This window comes from Xenopus laevis, chromosome 1S (genome assembly GCF_017654675.1).
Source record: "Xenopus laevis strain J_2021 chromosome 1S, Xenopus_laevis_v10.1, whole genome shotgun sequence".
Classification (NCBI taxonomy): domain Eukaryota; kingdom Metazoa; phylum Chordata; class Amphibia; order Anura; family Pipidae; genus Xenopus; species Xenopus laevis.
The window spans coordinates 80,248,036-80,270,810 of NC_054372.1; the positions used below are offsets into that span (position 1 = coordinate 80,248,036).

The window sequence follows — 22,775 nt, forward strand, 5'->3', positions numbered from 1 at the left end:
CCACGGTCTGGCCGACTTTCTCCCAACCTTTCTGCTTTCAAAAAATCTCTGAAAACGCACTTCTTTCGAGAAGCCTACCCTCACTCTGCTTAACTACCAAACGCAACACCACATACAATACCACATTTCTCACCCACTCAATTCGATCTTGCCCACTCCCACACCTTGTGTATTACTCCCTTCCCTTTAGACTGTATGCCTATGCATAGGGCCTTCCTCACCTTTTTGTACCTGTATTGATTGTGATGTTTGTTACTCCATATATTCTATATATGTAATTCATGTGATGTAGTTGTATAATCACGTTTACTTTACAGTGCTACGCAATATGTTGGCGCTATATAAATACATGTTAATAATAATAATAATAATAGACCGCTGGGACAGGAATGGCTTGGCTTGGAGGTGGCACAAATAGTACAGGCAACAACAAAGTCTTTGTCATACTTTCGTATGCACCATCCAAAGAATGACACCACTCCTCAAGAGCAAATTTCACTGCCAAGAGTTCACGATTCCCAATATCATAGTTCTGCTCCACCATTGAGAATTTCTTGGAAAAATAAGCACACAGGTGTAACTTCCCATCAGCAGAGTGTCTTTGGGAAAGAATAGCACCGGCCCCAACACCGGAAGCATCCACCTCAATGAAAAAGGATAACAGAGGGTCTGGGTGAAGGAGGAACGAAGGAGAAGTGAAAGCATCCTTCAGGGATTGGAAAGCTTCCACGGCGGGAGGGGGTCACAAATTAGGTTTACCCCCCTTTCGAATAAGAGTGTTTTCCCTTAAACGAGAGAGTACCTACCTCACCTGGGAGCGATGACTTTCCAAGTCTTTGGAGAAGATTAAGATGTCGTCTATGTACATGACTACTGATTTCCCCAAGTGGTCTCGGAAGATGTTGTTCACGAGCTCCTGAAAGACAGCTGGGGCATTGCAGAGGCTGAAGTGCATTACTAGATATTCGTAATGCTCATCCAGAGTATTAAAAGCTGTCTTCCATTTGTCCCCTTCACTAATGCAGATTAGATTATAAGCCCCTTGAAGATCCAGTTTGGTGAATATTTTAGCCCCTCTTAATTAGTCGAGAAGTTCAGAAATTAGGGGCAAGGAGTACCGGTAGTCTATGCTTGGACGTAATCCTCCACCCTTCTTTTCCACAAAGAAGAAGATGGCTCCGCCGAGGTAGAGGAGAGAATGAACTTGCAGATGTCATGGCAGACGTCTTGGCAGGAGATAAAGGATAAGTGCGGTCCTGAATGATATGATACCGGGAAGAAGATCTATGGGGCAGACGTAGGAGGTGATGAGGGGGAAGGAATTCCGTGGATCTCTTGCAGAAGACATAAGCGAAATCCCCATGGACTGCAGGCTGAGATCGATAATCAGCAGAGAAAACAGACATCCGGTGGATGGGAGTGACAGGCAGGCAATGGCTTTGACAGTAGTAACTCCAATGGGAGATTTGATTAGAGGAACAGTCATTGGAGGGGTTGTGCAGACGAAGCCAGGGTAACCCCAACACCATAGTCGTGGAAGGACAGGTGATAATCAGGAACGACAGTCTTTCTTTATGCAGAGTCCCAACCTGTAAGGGTAATTCACCTGTCGTCATGGAGATTATTTCAGACGTTAATAGTCTGTCATCAATTGCCAGAACCCATAGGGTAGTAGATAAGGGGTACAGAGGAACACCAAAGTGGTTGGCAAAGGCAGCGTCCATAAAATTTCCTGCAGTCCCAGAATCAAGGAAGGCAGAAACATTGATTGTCTTAGCGACCAGTAGAATCTGCAGGGACATAAGAAACCGGTGAGAATACAAGTGCAACGCCCTCCCACATGTGACATCCCAGTTTTACCTTGGCGAGGGGAACCTCCTGGCTTTAAGGGGCAGGAGTTGGGATAATGAGCTTGGCCCCCACAGTACAGACACAGGCCAGCCAAGTGTCTCCGAAGTTTCTCCTGCTCTGCGAGACGTGCCCTTCCAACCTGCACAGGTTCCTCCGGAGGAATGACAGGAGGTTGCTGGGATTGAGTAGGCAATAGGGGTTGTTGGAAGCGTGGCGCTAATGTTGGCTGAAATCTCTTGCTGCTCTCCTTGTCGGCTTGATGTTCCCTGAGCTGGGTATCCACCTTGATGGCGAGAGCAATCAAAGCTTCTACTTATTCGGGAAGATCCCTGGAGACCAAATCATCTTTAAGTCGACTAGATAGCCCTTGGTAGAAGACAGCTCCATAAGCCTTTTTGTTCCAGTTAGTTTCTGCCATTAAAGTTCTTAAGTCAATAGCATACTCACTGGCACTGCGATTCCCGTTGGATTTGCAGGAGCCGGGATGAGGCACAAGCGACTCACCCAGGAGCATCAAACACAGTTAGGAATGACTGGAGGAAAGCCTTAACATCATTGATCAGAGGGGAATTATTTTCCCACAGGGGAGTTGCCTACTCATTACGTACCGCACCTTCGCCCACTCAGAAGTATACTGTGAGGGTTGAAATTCAAACTGTATATGGCACTGGTTAATAAAGCCTCTGCAGGAAAGAGGATCCCCACTATAGCGAGCTGGTGGAGGAATGAGGGGCTCACCAGATGAACTGACCACAGGAGGAGTTTGAGGTACCGCAGGGAACTAGGGAACCCAGAAGGCATCGGAGAGAGGAGAGTATCAAGTACCTGAACAATGCTGAACTGCTAAGTTTCATAAGCTTCCATGCGGAACGCCAATCCCCGGAGAGCTCTTCCCACATCAGGCATTGCTTCATCAGTGGGGTCCATGGCCTGATTATAGTGTCAGGGGCCTATTGGCTTCTAGTGGAGATCTCAGGAGGAAGCTTCTGGATAAAGGTCAAGTTCACGGTACCAAAGGGATCAAGAATAAACATAGTCAGGATACAGCCAACAGTTCAATAGGCTGGCAGCAAAGAATCGAAGTCCAGAGTTCAGGCAAAGGTCAAATGTCCAAGAATCAGCAATTAAAGGAATTTAGGAACACAGGAACACCCAAGAATGCAACAATCAAATCCTATAATCGGGCATTGTACCGGCATCCTGGGCGTCCTTTTATTTTGAATTTGGCACCAAAATGCATCGTTGTGACGTCACACGTTTGCGTGCTGACGGGCACAACCATCTTGCTTTTGCCACCGACGGGAGCAGGAGCGCCATAGAGCGCTCCTGACATAAGGAAAGCTACCAAGGAAGTTTATTGCCAATAGATTAGCAACAATAGTGCAAGCTAGAAAGCCATTTTTATTATTTAGAATGCTTTTCCATACCTGAGTAAACAGCTCTAAACACTGTCACTGTTTGTTTAGGATAGCAGCTGCCATTTTAGCTTGCTGTGACATAACTCCCTGCCTCACTCATAGCTCTGAGCTAAGATTACAGCAGGGAGGGTGGAAAAGGGAAGGAGAGAGGAGCAAACTGAGCCCTAGCTCTTATACAGAAGCCCTTGTATACACAATAGAAGGAAAGAATGTGGTGTTTCTTTTGACAGAGGACTCAGAGCAGCATTAATTTGATGGTTCACTGGTGTATTTATATCTGATTAAGCTTACTTTACTAGTTTTAACCTTTCCTTCTCCTTTAGGGGTGGTTCACTTTGTGTTTCACTGCATAGACAATATATACACTGTTTTTATTTATTAATGATGTCAAACAATGGGTATTCGCATCATCTTTTGGACTTCAGGGGTGGTTCACTTTGTGTTTCACTGCATAGACAATATATACACTGTTTTTATTTATTAATGACGTCAAACAGTGGGTATTCGCATCATCTTTTGGACTTTAGGGGTAGGCCTAGCTGGGCTGATCACCCGCTAGTATACTAGAGCATCAGTTACACTTGACTAACTCATTGGCATTCGCAAATTTAAAGAAGTGAAGGTGCGGTGTAGTGCAGCTACTACTACTGGGCCTTGGTGTACCCAGGCTCCCTGGAAACACCCAGCTGGATCAGCAACCAGAAGCCAAAGAGGAAGATCCACCCCTTCTCACTCACTATACCAGAATGTGACAGGAAGTGGTCACAGTACCTCTTGGCCAATTAATGGGATATGTACATTACAACTAGCTACATTGGCATCTACCCAGCAACTAGAGAGATCAGGAAGTGTAGGGATTTAAAGCCGTAGGGGGCAAATTAACCCTATAGATATATATATATATAGTAGGCAGGTTATCGGCACTCACAAAAAAGCAGTTTACGGTGCGTGGGTGTAAACCGATATGTAAATGGCAATAGTCGTCAGAAGAAGTCGCACTTACAGGATGAAAATATATATATATATATATATATATATTATGTCGGTACAGTGAACGCACTCCTCCCGGATTCAATTCTGTCGATGGTGGTGCGTTGGTCAAAGCTTAATGTTATAATCCAGTAAATGGACCCGCACTCGTTCATATTAGTGAAATAAATGTGCTTTATTCACAAGTTCATTTCCAATGTTTCGGTCCTCTCTGGGACCTTTTTCAAGGATAAATGACATGTGTGCAAGTGAATGTTTAAATACAGTTCAAAATTGGCGCCAAGTGTGATGTAATGACTTAGAAAAAACCATTAAAGGCAGTTAAAAACATTTATACATATGTGAATGTAATTTAAATACATACTTTTCACCACTAGGTGTCGCTGTTGTGCCAGCTGAAGTTGTGCACAGATAAAGTGAAACAAAAGTGTCCAATATAAGTATCCATTCCAGGAAAGTCCATGTAATCTGTAAATTTATAGAAATGTATCATTCTGTTGCTGTATTGACTGGCAAGAGATACCAATAAAAAATAATAGCTTGTTTTGAACATTTCGTGTCCAGTGCTTATTTCACAACATATTCAATGCCAATAAATTCATTTCAAGTAATTCTATATCATCTTAATGCAATAAGGTATCTAATACGAGTCTATCATTACACAATGTAAAATGCGGGGAACAACTTCTCAGGTTAGAAAACAACTCAGCACCAGCTGCCCATTAAGTCCTTTAGGTGCCACACAGTCCAATTCATGTTTCCAGAAGGCTTCTCTTTTTAGAAGGGCTTTATCATTGTCTCCCCCTCTTGTCCTAGCTGGCACATGTTCTATTGGTATACACCTAAATATTGCTGGGCTATGTTTCTTTTCCGCCCAATGGCGGGCCACTAATTGTTGGGAAATATCTTGCTTCTTCCCTTTTGATCTCTCTTCTCTCTCTGGATCTCAAGCGGCTCTAATGCTAGCTCTGTGCATGGCTATGCGTTCTTTAAGCATTCTGATGGTTTTGCCGCAATAAATTAACCCACATGGGCATTTTATAATGTACAATTGTAAAGTGGTAGTACAGGTCATCCTCTGTTTAATGGCGTAACGTTTGCCCGTATGCGGATGTAGGAAATGGTCACCAGTGATTAGGCTGCTACACATCACGCAACCTGTGCATCTATATACTCCCGGTTTTGCTGAAAGAAAATGTTGTGCCTGTGGATTAGAGTACTTTGCAACAGCGTCAGAGGGGCTACTGCGGTAGCTAAATTTCGGCCTACTGGGATGCAAGTGGGGGTCCTTTGTAATGCTCATTGTCATCAATTAGCTGTCGCACTGATTCTATCCATGTATATAGACTCTGAACATCCATAGTTACTAGAGTCAATTTAGATGTACAGAGTCTATATACATGTATTCCACACGAACAAGGGATAGAATCAGTGCGACAGCTAATTGATGGCAATGAGCATTACAAAGGACCCCCGACTTGCATTCACACTTGCATTCATTCTGTCCCTGTTGCGCTTTATCCTCTATAAAAACTATTTCAAGTTTGAAAAACAATACTTCTTGCAGCGCACAGGGACAGCGATGGGATCGAAAGTAGCTCCCACATATGCGAACACATTTATGTATATATATGAGAATGAGTGTATCTTGAGTCATGCCCTATTCAGAAGATATGGCGCCTTTTATAGGCGCTATATCGATGACATTTTCTTTGTATGGTCTGGCCCGGCTGAGGAGCTAAATAACCTGTTAGAGCAACCGAATTGCATCAATAGTCCGGTTAAGCTGACATTAAATTACAGTACGGACATTATTGAATTTCTTGATGTAAAGGTGTACAAAGTAGAAAATACTGTACAAACATGCATATATGTTAAACCCACTGATAGGAACACATTAGTACACTATCAGAGCAACCACCCCAGGCATTTACTGGACTCCCTGCCGAGATCACAGTTACTAAGGGTGATACGCATTAATAGGGAGGAGGATAAAAGATTAGAAGATGTGGATACTATGTGTAAAAAATTCCTATCCAGGGGGTTACCCGAGTGCCCTAATCAGTGAGGCTAAAGAATGGGCATTGAATCTCAGTCGGGAGGAAGTCTTGTCAGAGGCCAACACAGGACGCAAGAAAACTGGTGACAAGGACATGTACTATGTATGTCAGTATGGGGAATGCTCTAGCTATATGAGAGGATGCGTATTGAAGCACTGGCCTCTTGTTAAGAGTGATGACAGCATAACTAAAAAATTGCCCAGTAGGCCGAAATTTAGCTACCGCAGAGGTAGCTCACTGAAGGAAATTTTAAGCCCCTCTGACCCTGTTGCAAAGTACTCTAATCCACAGGCACAACATTTTCTTTCAGCAAAACCGGGAGTATATAGATGCACAGGTTGCGTGATGTGTAGCAGCCTAATCACTGGTGACCATTTCCTACATCCGCATACGGGCAAACGTTACGCCATAACACAGAGGATGACCTGTACTACCACTTTACTAGTGTACATCATAAAATGCCCATCTGGGTTAATTTATTGCGGCAAAACCATCAGAATGCTTGAAGAACGCATAGCCATGCACAGAGCTAGCATTAGAGCCGCTTTAGATCCAGAGAAAGAAGAGAGATCAAAAGGGAAGAAGCAAGATATTTCCCAACAATTAGGGCCCGCCATTGGGCGGAAAAGAAACATAGCCCAGCAACATTTAGGTGTATGCCAATAGAACATGTGCCAGCTAGGACAAGAGGGGGAGACAATGATAAAGCCCTTCTAAAAAGAGAAGCCTTCTGGATACATGAATTGGACTGTGTGGCACCTAAAGGATTTAATGGGCAGCTGGTGCTGAGTTGTTTTCTAACCTGAGAAGTTGTTCCCTGCATTTTACATTGTGTAATGATAGACTCGTATTAGATACCTTATTGCATTAAGATGATATAGAATTACTTGAAATGAATTTATTGGCATTGAATATGTTGTGAAATAAGCACTGGACACAAAATGTTCAAAACAAGCTATTATTTTTTATTGGTATCTCTTGCCAGTCAATACAGCAACAGAATGATACATTTGTATAAATTTAAAGATTACATGGACTTTCCTGGAATGGATACTTATATTGGACACTTTTGTTTCACTTTATCTGTGCACAACTTCAGCTGGCACAACAGCGACACCTAGTGGTGAAAAGTATGTATTTAAATTACATTCACATCTGTATAAATGTTTTTAACTGCATGTAATGGTTTTTTCCAAGTCATGACGTCACACTTGGCGCCAATTTTGAACTGTATTTAAGCATTCACTTGCACACGTCATTTATCCTTGAAAAAGGTCCCAATGAGGACCGAAACGTTGGAAATGAACTTGTGAATACAGCACATTTATTTCACTAATATGAACGAGTGCGGGTCCATTTACTGGATTATATATATATATATATATATAGATAGATATATATAGATATATATAGATAGATATAGATAGATAGATATAGATAGATATATATATATATATATATATATATATAATAGCGCTGGTGTCGGCACTCCCAAATCATCAAAAATCAAAGAGGCAAAAGTGCTGGTTAAAGCAGGTTTATTTTATCCAACGTTTCGGTTCTATATTAGAACCTTCCTCAGGGAACAGAAACCAAAACATATATATATATATATATATATATATATATATATATATATATATATATATATATATATATATATATATATGGAAAGAAAGACCAGCAACACCAGGGTTTTGCGAAAAGTTGAAAAAAGTGTTATTGCATATGTATCCGACGTGACGTTTCGATCCCTATTGGGATCTTTCTCAAGGTAAAACATGTGCCAAACAATTCACCAAATATATACCCCTCCCCTCATTAATTCATACAGGAAGTGACTCAATTCTCATTTTGCATATTAATATAACAAGTGCATGATATATGCAATATTTAAAGTGCTTATTATGTGCAATATTTAAGGTGCTTAGTGTATGCAATATAAAGTGCTATGGCTTATAAATAGTACTTCTAAAAAGTGTATAAGTGCATATATTATTGCTGCATAAAATATCTAAAAACATACATGAGAGAAAAGTGCCCATCATACAAGCTAATAAAAAATTATAAAAAAATATTAGCACTTTTTTCAACTTTTCGCAAAACCCTGGTGTTGCTGGTCTTTCTTTCCATATATATATATATATATATATATATATATATATTCTTTACCGTGCACCCAGGTATTGTTTCCAAACGGAGTGCTGTCCACAACCCAAAATATATATAGATAGATAGATAGATTGCGGGGCCCTGTACAACAAAATTTTCTGGGCTCCCTGGACTCAGGCCATCCCAGGTCAGTCCCAGGCTCCACCCCAGAACAATCCTACCCCACAGTAAAAAGGCCACACTTTTTCCCACTTCTTAGTTCTTCAATGGCCCCAGGACAACATTTGCACAGTATTGTGAAAGATTTGTGCTAAAAATCTGGCTTTTCACTGTGTGTGTACCCAAGGCCAAGAAAGAAAAAGAAGGCTTGTTCCAATGTCCTCAGGGTAGTGCAGTGCCCTACACCCTCCGTGATGCCAGAGATGGGGGTGGGCATGGGTATACGACTAGAAGCTGACTCACGGGCTGGGTCTGGTGTGGGTTTTAAGAGGTGGGCTAGGGTTGGTTGTGGGTCTCCAAATTGTCAACCCACACATCACTACTACCTACCTACTAGTTGATCATCTCTGTAATGCACATAAGAGGTGTGGCCAAAAATGTTATACTATACGCTTGTGTTCATGGGGGTCCCCAGACTAATACCTTGTACGCGGCACTAAAGCTTCTTATGTCAGCCCTGTGTGTCATTACTGCGTTTGGCCTCTTTTCTAAAATGTGTGGCTCTGTTCTCTGCTTTCCTATTTTATTACTTTGCAGTAAAAGGCAATAAGTGCAGAAGGCAAAAAACACACAGGTTAGATTAGCACAAGGTAATCAGAAACAGAACTGGAAAGTAGCAATGTGTGAGTCAGGAAAAACTCAATCAGCACCTGACCCTAACCTGCAAAACCTTAACCCGCACCCAACCCCAACCTGCAAAATGTTGCCATTTTAGGAGCCAAAGCCTACCGTACCGATACCTTCCCGATAAGTATGCTACTTCTGTGCAGGCCTGTGCAGGCAGTGGAGTAGTGTACTTCACTAGTCTGACCCACACCCAGCTCTATTCTAATTTTTCAAGAAGTTTTTATAAAATGTACTAACTAGCTAAAACTTCAGTTTGGTAGTTTATATTAAAAAAACAAATACAGACCTATTATCCAGAAAGCTTGGGACCTAGCGTTTCATGGATAAGGAGTCATTTCGAAATTTGGATCGCCATATTTAACGTTTTCCAAAAAATCATTAAACATTATATAAATCCAATAGGATTGTTTTGCCTCTAATAAGGATTAATTATTTCTTAGCTGGGATCAAGTAAAAAGGTACTTTTTTATTATTACAGAAGTGTTATGGAAAATAAAGGATCCTACGCAGTTGCACTGCACAACTGCATCAACTAACCCACATGCGCCAAACACAATCCAGCTAGTAACCTATTTTTATAAACCCATGCCCGAATGATGTCATGAAAGAAGCAGAGAAGAGCATGCTTTTAAACACATGCTGCTTGAATTGGAAGCAGGGCATTGTAATGTCGCAGGGTTTTTTTCCAGGCAGCAGAAAAAAGCTTTTTAGTTGTTCTTTTAGCATAGGGCTGTAGTTGAACATAAAATAGTAGAATGTTCTACTTGCTGTGTATCATTGTGCTACAACAACTTACATCATTTTTAGTAAGCACATTCATAGGAGCATATTTGAGGAGCAATAACAGTAAGTATACTTTTCCTGTCAGAGCAAAGGTCACCATAGACATTAAAGGAGAATTCAACAGTAAAGTAAAAAAATAAACTAATCCCCCTACCGTACATAGACCCTACTCCCTCCACCCCCCCCAGCCTAGCTGCTACCCCAGGCAAATGCCCCCAAGCCCCCCAAATTACCCCTTGGTGCAGATTCTGTCCAGCCAAGTTCACGGCAGCCATCTTCTTCTCTTCGGTAATATTCAGGAAGTGCCGTATCGGCGCATGCACAGTTGGAGCAATTTCACGGACATTGCCGAAGTGCCAAGGGTAGCAGTTAGGCTGGAGGGGGGTCTATGAAGGGAAGGGGGGGTAGGTGTTTTTTACTTTACAAACTATTTTAGTGCAAACCAACAACTAAGCTCTTCCATTAGTCAGAAAATTGATTGGTCAAGGTTAGAAAATTTTTATTGTTCACAGTGAAACTAATACGTTGTTCAATTGTTTGCAGGACCAAGCAGGTGGCTACCCACAGTTTTCCTGGCTTCAACTATTCAATATCACTTGAAATGGTCTTTTTTGTTGACAAATCCTACATTTAGATGATCATTTCAAGATAAGCTTGATCCTATAAATATGAAAAGAATTTTAAAAATCTTACAGTCTATGGGCACCTTTAAGCTTTGAAAACGTGAATTAAAAAAAAAAACTATAATACATTACTCACATAAGCACTCACCATACGACATCGGTTCTGTGAGAATCATGAACAGTAGAAGCTGTGCTGACCACATTGCTGAATAGTTTGATAAAATTCAATATGCCACTTCAAAGCTTTTCATTCAAAAGTCAATATGTGCTGTTTTATGTCTAATTTAGGATCCCGAGAATTAAGAATGAGACAAAATTTCTACAATGTTGATGCAAAAGTACAAAAACAAGTACAAGTAAGGGAAAACTCCAGGACCTAGAAAAGAAAGAAGAATAAAAGAATATTAACAATAAATAACCTCATTAATTGGCATGCAAACTTTGGCATTTACAGGCAAACAATTTAATACAGACGTCCTTAAAGTTTAATATGCAAGAAATAATAACATAGTAAGTTAGGTTGAAAAAAAGACACGCGTCAATCAAGTTCAAACTTTTAACTCTTTTTTAACCTGCCTAACTGCTAGTTGATCCAGAGGAAGGCACAAAACACCATCTGAAGCCTCTCCAATTTGCCTCAGAGGGGGAAAAATTCCTTTCCGACTCTAAAATTGAAATCAGACAACTCCCTGCATGAACTTTTACTATGAGCTATCTTCCCTAAACCTGTATTCCCTCACTTGCTAAAAAAAACATCCAACCCCTTTTCAAAACTATCTAATGTTTCAGCCTGTACAATTGATTCAGGGAGAGAATTCCAAATATTCACAGCTCTCACTATAAAAAAAATCTGAATATTTAGGCTGAACCTCTTTTTGGAATGGGTGACCTTGCATCAGCTGGAAAGACCTACTGGTAAATAAGAGAGATTATTATTACGGTATTATTGCTATCATATCACCCCTTAAGCGCCTTTTCTCCAGTGTGGACAACCAGAACTTGGCAAGTCTTTCCTCATATCTAAGATTTTCCATACCTTTTACCAGCTTTTTGCCCTTCTCTGGACCCTCTCTAATACAAGAATGTCCTGTTTGATCACTGGAGACCAAAAACTGTACAGAATATTCTAGATGGAGCCTTACCAGTGGAAGAATGACCCCTTCCTGCCGTGAATCAATGCACCTTTTAATTCAGCTGAAGACCTTATTTGCCCTTGATGCTGCTGATTGCCATTGCTTGCTACAGCCAAGTTTATCATCTGCAAGCACTCCAAGGTCATTTTCCATAATGGATTTGCCTAGTGCAGTCCTATTAGGGGTATAAGTCAATTGGGTATTTTTACATTCCAGGTTTCATTAAGCCCAACAGACCTCAGTCTAGAAAGCAGTCATTTGAGGGGCACAGTATCAAACTCTTTGGCAAAATACAAATAGATCACATCTACTGCCCCCCCCCCCACTGTCCAGCATCTTACTTACCTCATTATAAAAATATATTGTCTGACATGACCTATTCTTCATAAAGCCATGCTGATTGCTGCTCATAATGCCATTCACTAGGAAAAAATGTTGAATGTGATCCCTGAACAAGACTTCAAATAAGTTGCCCACTACAGATGTCAAATTTACTGGCCTATAATTGCCAGGCTGACATCGTAATCCCTTTTAAATATTGGAATGACATCAGCTTTTCTTGAATCCATAGGTGCCATACCAGATGAAAGCGAATCTGAAAAAATCAGAAATAGGGGCCTGTCTGAAACTGAACTAAGATCTCTTAGAACCCAGGGGTGTATGCCATCTGGCTCTGGAGCCTTGTTTACATAAATTTTTAGTAAAGCTTTATGAATCATATCCTGAGTCCACCACTGACTAGATTGAGCTGAGCCATCAGTGTAGCTATGAAGCGAGCCTGGGAACTCAGACTGCTCTATCAGTGATGTGCACCTGCCCGATATCCGCCCTCCCTCCACCCACGCCCGACTTCCAGGTTCCTTTTATAGACCCGCCGATGACATCAGAAAAGGGGCAGGGCGACCAGGCATGCATCTATAAAAGTTGAACCTGGATGTCCGAAGCCAGCATTGCAAAGTCCCGGGAAGGGGGGGTGCAAGGTCAGCCTGAACTCTCTCTATTATAAACACTGAAAAAACACTGAGTGATTTAGCACATTTGCCTTTTCTGTATCTGTTACAACTATACTGGTATCATTATTTAAAGGAGCAACATTCTCAACCCGCATCTTTTTACTATTAATATACTTAAAAAACTTTTTGGGGTTAATCTTAGCGTCAGCCACATGCACTCTTCATTTCCTTTCTTTGCCTTCCGGATTGCTGTTTTACAACATTTATTATAGTATTTATTTTCATTAAATGCAGCATTTGTACCAACAGACTTGTAGTTTTTAAATGCCTTTCTCTTCTTCCCTAATAACTACTTTACTTCTATATTAAGACACTTAGGGTGATTCTTAGTGCTTCAACATTTACTCTTTAAGGGAATAAATTGAGAACAGTAAAGATTTAATATCATTTTAAATGACAACCATTTCATAGTGTGTAATCACACATCTGTATTTATAATTACAAAAGTAATAAATGCAATTTTTTTTCCAAACCAAAGAAAAGTAATATCAAATTTTATTTATATGAGAATACAATTATTTTTTCTTTTCCCACAGGAATGCAAGCTATAAACATACCAAAATAAGAGAACAGTTTTCATATTATTTCACCAGTAATCTGTGCGGTATTTTAAGACAATTAACCGTGTCTAGTTCAAAAATATGCTCCCTAATCAGAGGATCCCAAAAGATACAGCAAATTGTGATCTACTACTAAACCTTTCAGTTGGTAACAACTAAGGGTAGGGCCACACGGCGCGATTTCGCCGCGATTCTGCGCTGGGCGAGTTGCGAGTCGCTGCGGTTTTTAAGCCGAAATAGCTTTGTTAACTTTGGCGCTGGCGTCAATGCAAATCGCGGCGAAATCGCTGCGCTAATTCACACGCGGCGATTCGTTTTCTATTGTCGCCCGAAGTTGCCTCGCTGGGCGTTTCCGGGCGACAGTAGAAAAAGAATCGCCGCGTGTGAATTAGCGCAGCGATTTCGCCGCGATTTGCATTGACGCCAGCGCCAAAGTTAGCAAAGCTATTTCGGCTTAAAAACCGCAGCGACTCGCAACTCGCCCAGCGCAGAATCGCGGTGAAATCGCGCCGTGTGGCCTTAGCCTAAAGCTTTCCACAAACAGCTCCATCAGATCAATCTATTGGTTTAATCCCAGCATTTAGATTGTGGCAGGAGCCAAACTGCATAAAGAAAGCAGAGAATTACTTTAATACCCTTTGGGTGTCAATCTAGATTGATTACTAATTATACTCACTGCCCTCACTGGGAAGAACCATGTGCACTGTTTCAAATTAAGGTTTAAATCTAAAGGGATGGCCTCTAAAATCTTTCTATCATTTCTACAAGAGAAAAGGTCCCACTATCTATCTAAAATGTTCTCTAATTTGACACTGCCTAGATTTAAACAGTTCATGCTTACTAACAGGCTGTGGACTGGTAAAAGCAACTGAAGCAAACAAATCAACACAAAAGGATAAGTATTTGGTATTAACTTATTTTAAAGTAAGGTTTGTATATTTAAAGGAACAGTAAAACCAAAAAATTTAAATGTTTTAGAGGAACAGTACTGTAGACCTGCACAGATAAAACAAACATGTTTGCTTCAGAAACACGGTTATAGTTTATAAAAAGAAGCTGCTGTGTAGCCATGGGGGCAGCCATACAAGCAGAGGCCACATGGTAGATAACAGATAAGAGTTGAATAATCCTATTGTATACTACAGAGCTTATTTGTGATCTGCTCTGTGTCCCGTGCCTTTTCTCCCTTTTTATGTTTGAATGTCTGCCCCCATGGCTACACAGCAGCCCAATAATATAATTTCTGAAGCAAAAACACCAGTGAAGCGCAATAGTACATTTTCATTAGTTTTAAATACATTGTTTTATGTTATTGTTGCTTAAAGTACTGTGGTTTAATTCTGTATAGGTTTTTTCTGTCTTGGGTGCTAAATAGCAGAGTTTTGGGATAATGATCGCTAGCAAGATTGAAGGTCGTACCCAGTGCACAGTCTGCCATTTATATGCAGAATTGGAACAAGAGTTCCAAACTGCTTACTTTGGTGGCGGTTGTGAGCAAATTGACACTTTAGATGCTCGTGTTCGAGCATTACTGCAGTCGATTAACAATCTTAATAGAATATCTAATACAAGTAATTCAAAAATTAACAACTGTACTTGCTGAGTAATTATTGAAGACGTTTCACTGCTCATAAGAGAAGCTTCTTCAGTTCAACTAACTGGTGTGGGAAATTCTCGGCATATAATTTCCTCCACCAATACAATCACAACGGCACACAAACTCTTCAGAGAGGTGACATCTGAAATTTACAGAGGTGTTGATTCTGTGTAGTTACTGTGATAGGATTACCAATGTGTCATGCAACTCCTAGAAACAGGTGTTACATGTGAGGGTTGCATGAATGAATGTGTGAAGTGTTCTGAAATCGCCAGGGTACAGTTGTCAGAACAGCATTGTTTGTAGCAGGTGGTGTCGAAGGCCTCTGTTCGGGGATGGTTTCTCCACCTTGACATGAATTGCCTCTTTCACACCTCTTTCAAACCAGCGGTCTTCTTTATCCAAGATTTGGACATTGCTATCTTCAAAAGGAGTGTCCCTTGTCTTTTAGGTGTAGAAAGACAGCAGAGTCTTGCCCTGTAGAGTTTGCCCTCCTATGCTGAGCCATTTGCTTGGTGAGCAGTTGTTTTGTCTCCCCAATGTATAGATCAGTGCACTCCTCGCTACACTGGACTGTGTCAAACACATTGCTTTGTTTTTCTTTAGGCATTGGATCCTTAGGGTGTACCAGTTTTTGTCTCAGTGTGTTGCTAGGTTTGAAAAACACAGGGATGTGGTGTTTGTTGCAAAAAATCCTGAGTTTCTCCGACACTCTAGCTACATATGGGATGACTATGTTTCGCCTACTATGTGTCTCCCGGCGGTTATTTTTTTTGTGTTCTTGTTGGGTTTGGTTGCTGCTGTTTTGACAAAGGCCCAGTCTGGGTAGCCACACACTTTCAAAGCTCCTCTGAGATGTTTATGCTCCTTGTCCTTGGACTCTGCACCACAGGGCAGAATGTGTGGCAACAGAGTTCTAATGACACCCAGTTTGTGTTCCAGCGGATGGTGGGAATCGAACAACAGATATTGATCCGTATGAGTGGGTTTAATGTATACTTCTGTTTTCAAGTTACCCCCCTCTTATATGCATATCAAACAGTCCAAAAAGGCAAGTTTGTTCCCGTGGACATCTTCCCTTATGAACTTGATTTTATTGTCCACTGAGTTAATGTGTTCTGTAAAGGCCGCCACTTGGATTAGATCTGATTTTAACCCAAGTGTCATCCACATATCTATAGCAGTGACTCTGTGTAGTTCCCTGGAATGTAAGTAAGGCCCTCCTTTCCACTTCCTCCATGTACAAGTTAGCTACAATGGGAGAGACTGGAGAACCCATTGCACAGCCATGTTTTTGTCTATAAAAAAGGTACTTGTACTTGAAGTATGTGGTGATAAAGGACGAGTAAACCCCCCATAAAAATGTAATCAGTGAACGGCCTCTTTGAAATCTTTAGATAACTGCCACTCTGGTTGTTAAAAGGTTAACAGTAAGGCTGCAGCATCCCCTTAATCACTTAGAAATCTTTATACTCCTCTAACCTACTCTGCCCCCTCCCTCAGGAATTATCTTTGACTTTTGATTTATGAGCATGCTTAGTTCTTCTCAGATCAGATTACTAAACACACCCTCCAGTCCAACAGCCAATGAAGAAATAGCACTCCCATAGAAACTCTGCTCTAGCTGTCTGATCCTTTTTTTTTCACCTAACCACCTCTTCTGAGCTCAATGCTCAGTCCCAGCAGAACTTTTTATGAAATTATGTTGTCTGTGTAACCTGCATTCATAAACTTTAGCATACATGTCTCAATGTTACTGATGATGTATCAGAGGGAAAATGGCCACCGGGTGAAAACCGCTGTTTGTTTTAGGAAAATGTGATGGTGATGTCAGATGGAGGGGGTATATGCAGTACAAATGATGTGGCTTGGGTGGGGAAGATATGTGCAATGAGTGAATGGGATTACATGTATGTGTGATATTATACATATGAGTGAGTGGTATTATACTTGTATGAGTGAGTGGGATTACATGTAGGAGTAGGATTATAAATGTATGAGTGGGTGAGTATAATCCCACTCACTCATGTATAATCCAACACATACATGTAATCCCATTCACTCATATACATAAACCCACTCACTCATATGCATAATTCCACTCACCCATACTCATAATCCCAGTCATACTCATACCCCTCACTCATATGCATAACCCCATGCATACTCATAATCCTACTCACTCATACTCATAATCCCACTCACGTATATGCATAATCCCACACATACTGATAATCCCACTCACTCATATGCATAATCCCACGCATACTCATACCACTCACCCATATACATAATCACACTCATACATGTAACCACACACACACACACATACATAATCCCATAAGTATGAGTGGTATTATGAGTATGAGTGAATGAAATTATGAGTATGAGTGAGTGAGATTATGAGTATGAGTGGGATTATGCATATGAGTGAGTGGGATTATGAGTATGAGTGGGATTATGTATATGGGTGAGTGGGATTATGCATATGGGTGAGTGGAATTATGAGTATTAGTGGGACCTCCCTTCCTCCCTGATGAATCTGATCCTTGTTTGCTGATCTTCCTTAGAACAGAAGAATTGTCAGTTCTTGTACATGTATGAGTGAGTGGGATTACATGTATGAGTGAGTGGGAATACATGTATGAGTGGGGAAAATTCTGAGCAAGTTCATCAGGCGTGGCTGGATATGCAAATATAAATGATGAAGTAGCCGATAGAAAATGGCCGCCTGGTTGCAGCAGATCTTGCATTCAGGAAAACACTACAGTGCATGCTAACTAAGGGGAAAAATACAAAGACAATGATGCATTTTGTGTGGAGAATATGTGCCCAACCTAAAGACATGGTAAGGGTTTATAGGGTTTACATGTCCTGTAAGGCATAAATATAGCAACAAACATACCGTATATACTCGAGTATAAACCGAGTTTTTCAGCATCCAAAATGTGCTGAAAAAGTCTACCTCGGTTTATACTCGGGTCAGCGGGCAGTAGCTGAGATTGCAGTCACTTTTAATCATTCCTATACCAACAGTTCACTTGGGGAGAGACTGCAATATCCCACAATGCCCTCTGTTGGTTATATGAAAGAATAACAGTGACTGCAATATCACACAGCACCCTCTGTTGGTTATATGAAAGAATAACAGTGACTGCAATATCACACAGCGCCATCTGTTGGTTATATGAAAGAATAACAGTGACTGCAATATCACACAGCACCCTCTGTTGGTTATATGAAAGAATAACAGTGACTGCAATATCACACAGCGCCATCTGTTGGTTATATGAAAGAATAAGAGTGACTGCAATATCACACAGCACCCTCTGTTGGTTATATGAAAGAATAACAGTGACTGCAAAATCACACAGTGCCATCTGTTGGTTATATGAAAGAATAACAGTGCGCCCTCTGTTGGTTATATGAAAAATTAACAGTGACTGCAATATCACACAGCGCCCTCTGTTGGTTATATTAAAGAATAACAGTGACTGCAATATCACACAGCACCCTCTGTTGGTTATATGAAAGAATAACAGTGCGCCCTCTATTGGTTATATGAAAGAATAACAGTGACTGCAATATCATACAGCACCCTCTGTTGGTTATATGAAAGAATAACAGTGACTGCAATATCACACAGCACCCTCTGTTGGTTATATGAAATAATAACAGTGTGCCCTCTGTTGGTTATATGAAAGAATAACAGTGACTGCAATATCACACAGCGCCATCTGTTGGTTATATGAAAGAATAACAGTGACTGCAATATCACACAGCGCCCTCTGTTGTTTATATTAAAGAATAACAGTGACTGCAATATCACACAGCACCCTCTGTTGGTTATATGAAAGAATAACAGTGACTGCAATATCACACAGCACCCTCTGTTGGTTATATGAAAGAATAACAGTGACTGCAATATCACACAGCACCCTCTGCACATGGTAGTGGGACAGTGAGACAATGCACACAGTAATCTGTTTGGCAATTCTCTGTCACCATCAACTTTGCAAAGAAGTCCGGTTGATCGCTGGGGGGGTCGCTTTGGCAGAATGTGCGCTGCTGGGAGACAGGGCTGTAGTTGTGTCTAGGCTTATACTAGAGTCAATAAGTTTTCCCAGTTTTCGTAGTTAAAATTAGGTACCTCGGCTTATACTCGGGTCGGTTTATACTCTAGTATATACGGTACTTGGTTAGAATTGAGCTTTGTTCTGTTACTGAGGGTGTTATCTTGCTGCAGTTGATTTCTTACAGTCTCAATTGCCTCTGTCGTAGGTATTAGGGATGCACCGAATCCACTAACCGAACCCCCGAATCCTTTTCGAAAGATTCGGCCAAATACCGAACCGAATCCTAATTTGCATATGCAAATTAGGGATGGGAAGGGTAAAATGTTTTTTACTTCCTTGTTTTGTGACAAAAAGTCATGTGATTTCACTCCCAGCCCCTAATTTGCATATGCAAATTAGGATTCGGATTCGGTTCGCATTGCAGAAGGATTCAGCCGAATCGGAAACCTGCTGAAAAAGGCAGAATCCCGAACCGAATCCTGGATTCGATGCATCCCTAGTAGGTATACATGTGAACAATGAAGTGACATCATATGATACCATTGTTTCTTCTGCCTCTAGTGTAACGCCATGAATCTTGGTTACAAAGTCTTTGGCATACTGGATATGATGTACTGTATTGCCTACTAACGGGGCTAAGCTGTTAGCCAAGAATTTTGCAATGCTGTATGTCACTGACTTCATGCTGCCTAGTTCCGTTACAGTTTGTGACAGTAAATTGGTGAATTTGCTTATTTGTCTCTCCTTACTCTTTATGTGTTGGGCCATCTGTGCATGTTCAACAAAAACAATCACCCTTTCCAGAGTTACATCAGGTAGTTGTCTTGCCAGACTGTGTTTAGGATGTTCAATTTCCTGCTTAAGGGCCTCAATGGTAAAACTGATCTGTCTGACCCGTTCATTTAATAGATGTTTGGGGGCTTTTTGTAAAATCTTGTTAGCTCTGTGACCTCTTACGGTCGAACCCAGGCGTAGGCTACAAGGGGTGATTCCCGGATGTTGGCATCTGAGATGAAATCGTAAATGGTTTAGATAGTCCGCCAGTTTTCTTGCTGTTCTTTCGTATACCCAAACTACTTTTAGAGTATTCTCTCCAAAATGAATGGCAATATGACTATGAAGATTTTCATTCATCCAGGTCATGGTATATCTAATACAAGTAATTCAAAATAATTCAAAAATAGACAACTGGACTTGCTGAGCAATGAAATGTCTTCAATAATTACTCAGCAAGTCCAGTTGTTTATTTTTGAATTACTTGTATTAGATATACCATGACCTTAATGAATGAAAATCTTCATAGTCAAATCTTAATCAAAGTCTCTTGCTCACTGAGCAGGAGCTAGCTGGGTCATATAGTTTGGGGGGGGGAATAGAACAACAGCAGGATGAGGAGGCAGTTAGCCGAGTGACAGAAAATCTAGTGTGGACAAAGGGAAAAGGGAGGCTGCTCTGGGGATTATAAATCCAAACAAATACACTAGATTGTGCGAAGAAGATGGGAGTGTGAACTCTGGATTGGCAGTTCTAGATGGGGCTGATTTCTCTAACAGCCGAGAGAACAGTTTCTCTAGTAGTGGTGGGGAAGAAGACTTAAACAGACTAAACCACATTGACCCTTGTTAATTTACATATAGGAATTATATCAACCAAGTACTATCAATACCACTAAAATAACCCAGATGTTCTCTACCAAACATCATTAACTTTTCCTTTCCCCTCCCCCTTTACATATTAATATTACTGGGTAGCATCCATCCAGGTAGTCCAAATCCTAAATAACAGATATTCCTCTGGCTTCACAGGTAACCATTTTTTGTTTTTTTTACTAAAATCCACCATTGGAAAACAGTAGGTGTATTAGATTCCACCCAATTCATTACGATAACTTTTTAGGCATAAAAAAAACAATGTTCTACACAATATACGAGTTTTACTTTGAGGCACAATTTCCTCCATAATGCCAAGCAGGTATTATAATGTAGTAATAATGTAGAGGATTGCAAGCTTGTCATGCAAAGTTTTCATAATTCCTTTCTAAAATTTAACAAACTACGGGCAAAACCACAACTTGTGAAACATATCAGCTAAACGAAACTGACACAGACGACATGCTGATGATCTACCTGGATTTATCAAGGAAGAAAAAGAAGTAAACCCCCCCCTCTTTCGGAACACCCAAACAATTATGAATTAACCAGTGCTCTTATACAATATGACTCATATTTATTTTCAGATGTAATAAATTATCAGCTGCTCAATTAATTGTGCAAAATATGCAATTGAAGTGCTTGTGCTTCTGCCTAATTGTGTATACAACCTCTTAAAAGTGCTGTGTGCTAAATAAATAAATAACTAATTTAACTGGAATTAAGAGATTGCAAATAAATCAGTTTATAAATTAATCCAATTAAAGTGCTAGTGCTGAAAAATTAATTGCAATCTCAGATTGCCTATGTGCAAAAATTAATAATAGCTGGTTAAATTTTTAAAAAATAGCAAAAGTTGTTTGGAGTTGGTAAATGAATTAAAAATAATTAATGAATTAAAAACCAAAACCTGCATTTGAGAAATAAAAGTAGGAATATGGAAAAAAATATAGGTGAAGAAGTCCTAATGATCTGCTGCCTATATGTATTGCTAGGCCCTGGGACCCCACACCGGGAGAAAGTAGAACACTGGGGACTGTAGTCTCTAAGTTACCTTGCTATCTCAATCAAAGCGCTCATCTTCCCTAAAAAACTGCAAATCCCACAGTGCCATGTAGTAAAAGAGAACAAAGAAGCAAATGCGTTCACAAATAGCTACGATTATTCCAAGTTTAAAAAATTCAATTAAAAGCAATTATAAGTAGTAAGGAGCTGGAGGTAACACGTATTTTGCCTTTTGGCCTTTTTCCTTTTTAACCAATATTTTAACTACTTAGCAGGAGTATAATAGAGCTGATGCAAGACCTTAAAATTGATCAACTTATCCCTTGTAAAAATTAAAAAATTATACAGTGAATTCATACTTTCCTCCCATAGATGGGAGTACCTGGCGCCATTTATCCAAAGCTACACAAGAAGACATATTCTGTAGCGCCTTATATAAATTAGTTCCCCTTTCTCCAAAATATGTCCAAATGTTTTTATCCCCAATTTGACAGAGTATATACAGTCCGGCATTGACTGAAATATGGGAAAATAAGAGTTACCCCAGAACGGTGTATCCGGCATCAGTAAATATGGAGTTCATTTCAAAGTTTTCCTGACATCTTGCCAAGCACGTATAGGAGTATGTACCACTGACGGACTTGGATTTAAGTCTTTCAATTTATGTAATGGACTATAAACCAAGGCTTCCATAGAGCCTTTAATTGTAGCCTATAGTAATGTGCCTGGATCACCCACATTTGGGACAAACCATGCATGCAGATGTGTCAACTGAGCAGCTAAATAGTACAAATATAGATTAGGAAGTTGTAAACCTCCTCTCTCTAAAGCTCCCCATAGACGCAAAGATTTCTCTTGCGGAACGACCGATTTTTGTCCAACCAATCCGTCAAATTATGGTGCAGTTAGTGGGATTCGAAGGATCGTACATCTTACGATTTTTCGTCCAACATCTGTCCGAAAATTGATCGGCCAGGTTAAAAAATCTTTATCGGTCCCAGTGCAAACTATTTATGTTTGCAGGAACAAGCAAGCAGCTACCCTTTGTTTTCCTGGCAA

The 22,775-nt window shown here is 40.4% G+C and overlaps 1 protein-coding gene across 21 annotated transcripts in view; it reads right to left on the reverse strand.

The window, feature by feature from the left end:
• Positions 1-22,775, reverse strand: part of adgrl3.S (adhesion G protein-coupled receptor L3 S homeolog) — a 1,276,319-nt gene that overhangs the window by 1,031,872 nt on the left and 221,672 nt on the right. For 19 of the 21 annotated variants that reach the window (XM_041579809.1, XM_041579790.1, XM_041579791.1 and 16 more), the window contains one exon: positions 10,820-11,059. In XM_041579809.1, the coding sequence (XP_041435743.1) occupies positions 10,820-10,886 (67 nt within the window). In that variant the 5' untranslated portion in view covers positions 10,887-11,059. The remainder of the gene's footprint in view (positions 1-10,819; positions 11,060-22,775) is intronic. The other 2 variants (XM_041579795.1, XM_041579794.1) reach the window with 1 other exon arrangement.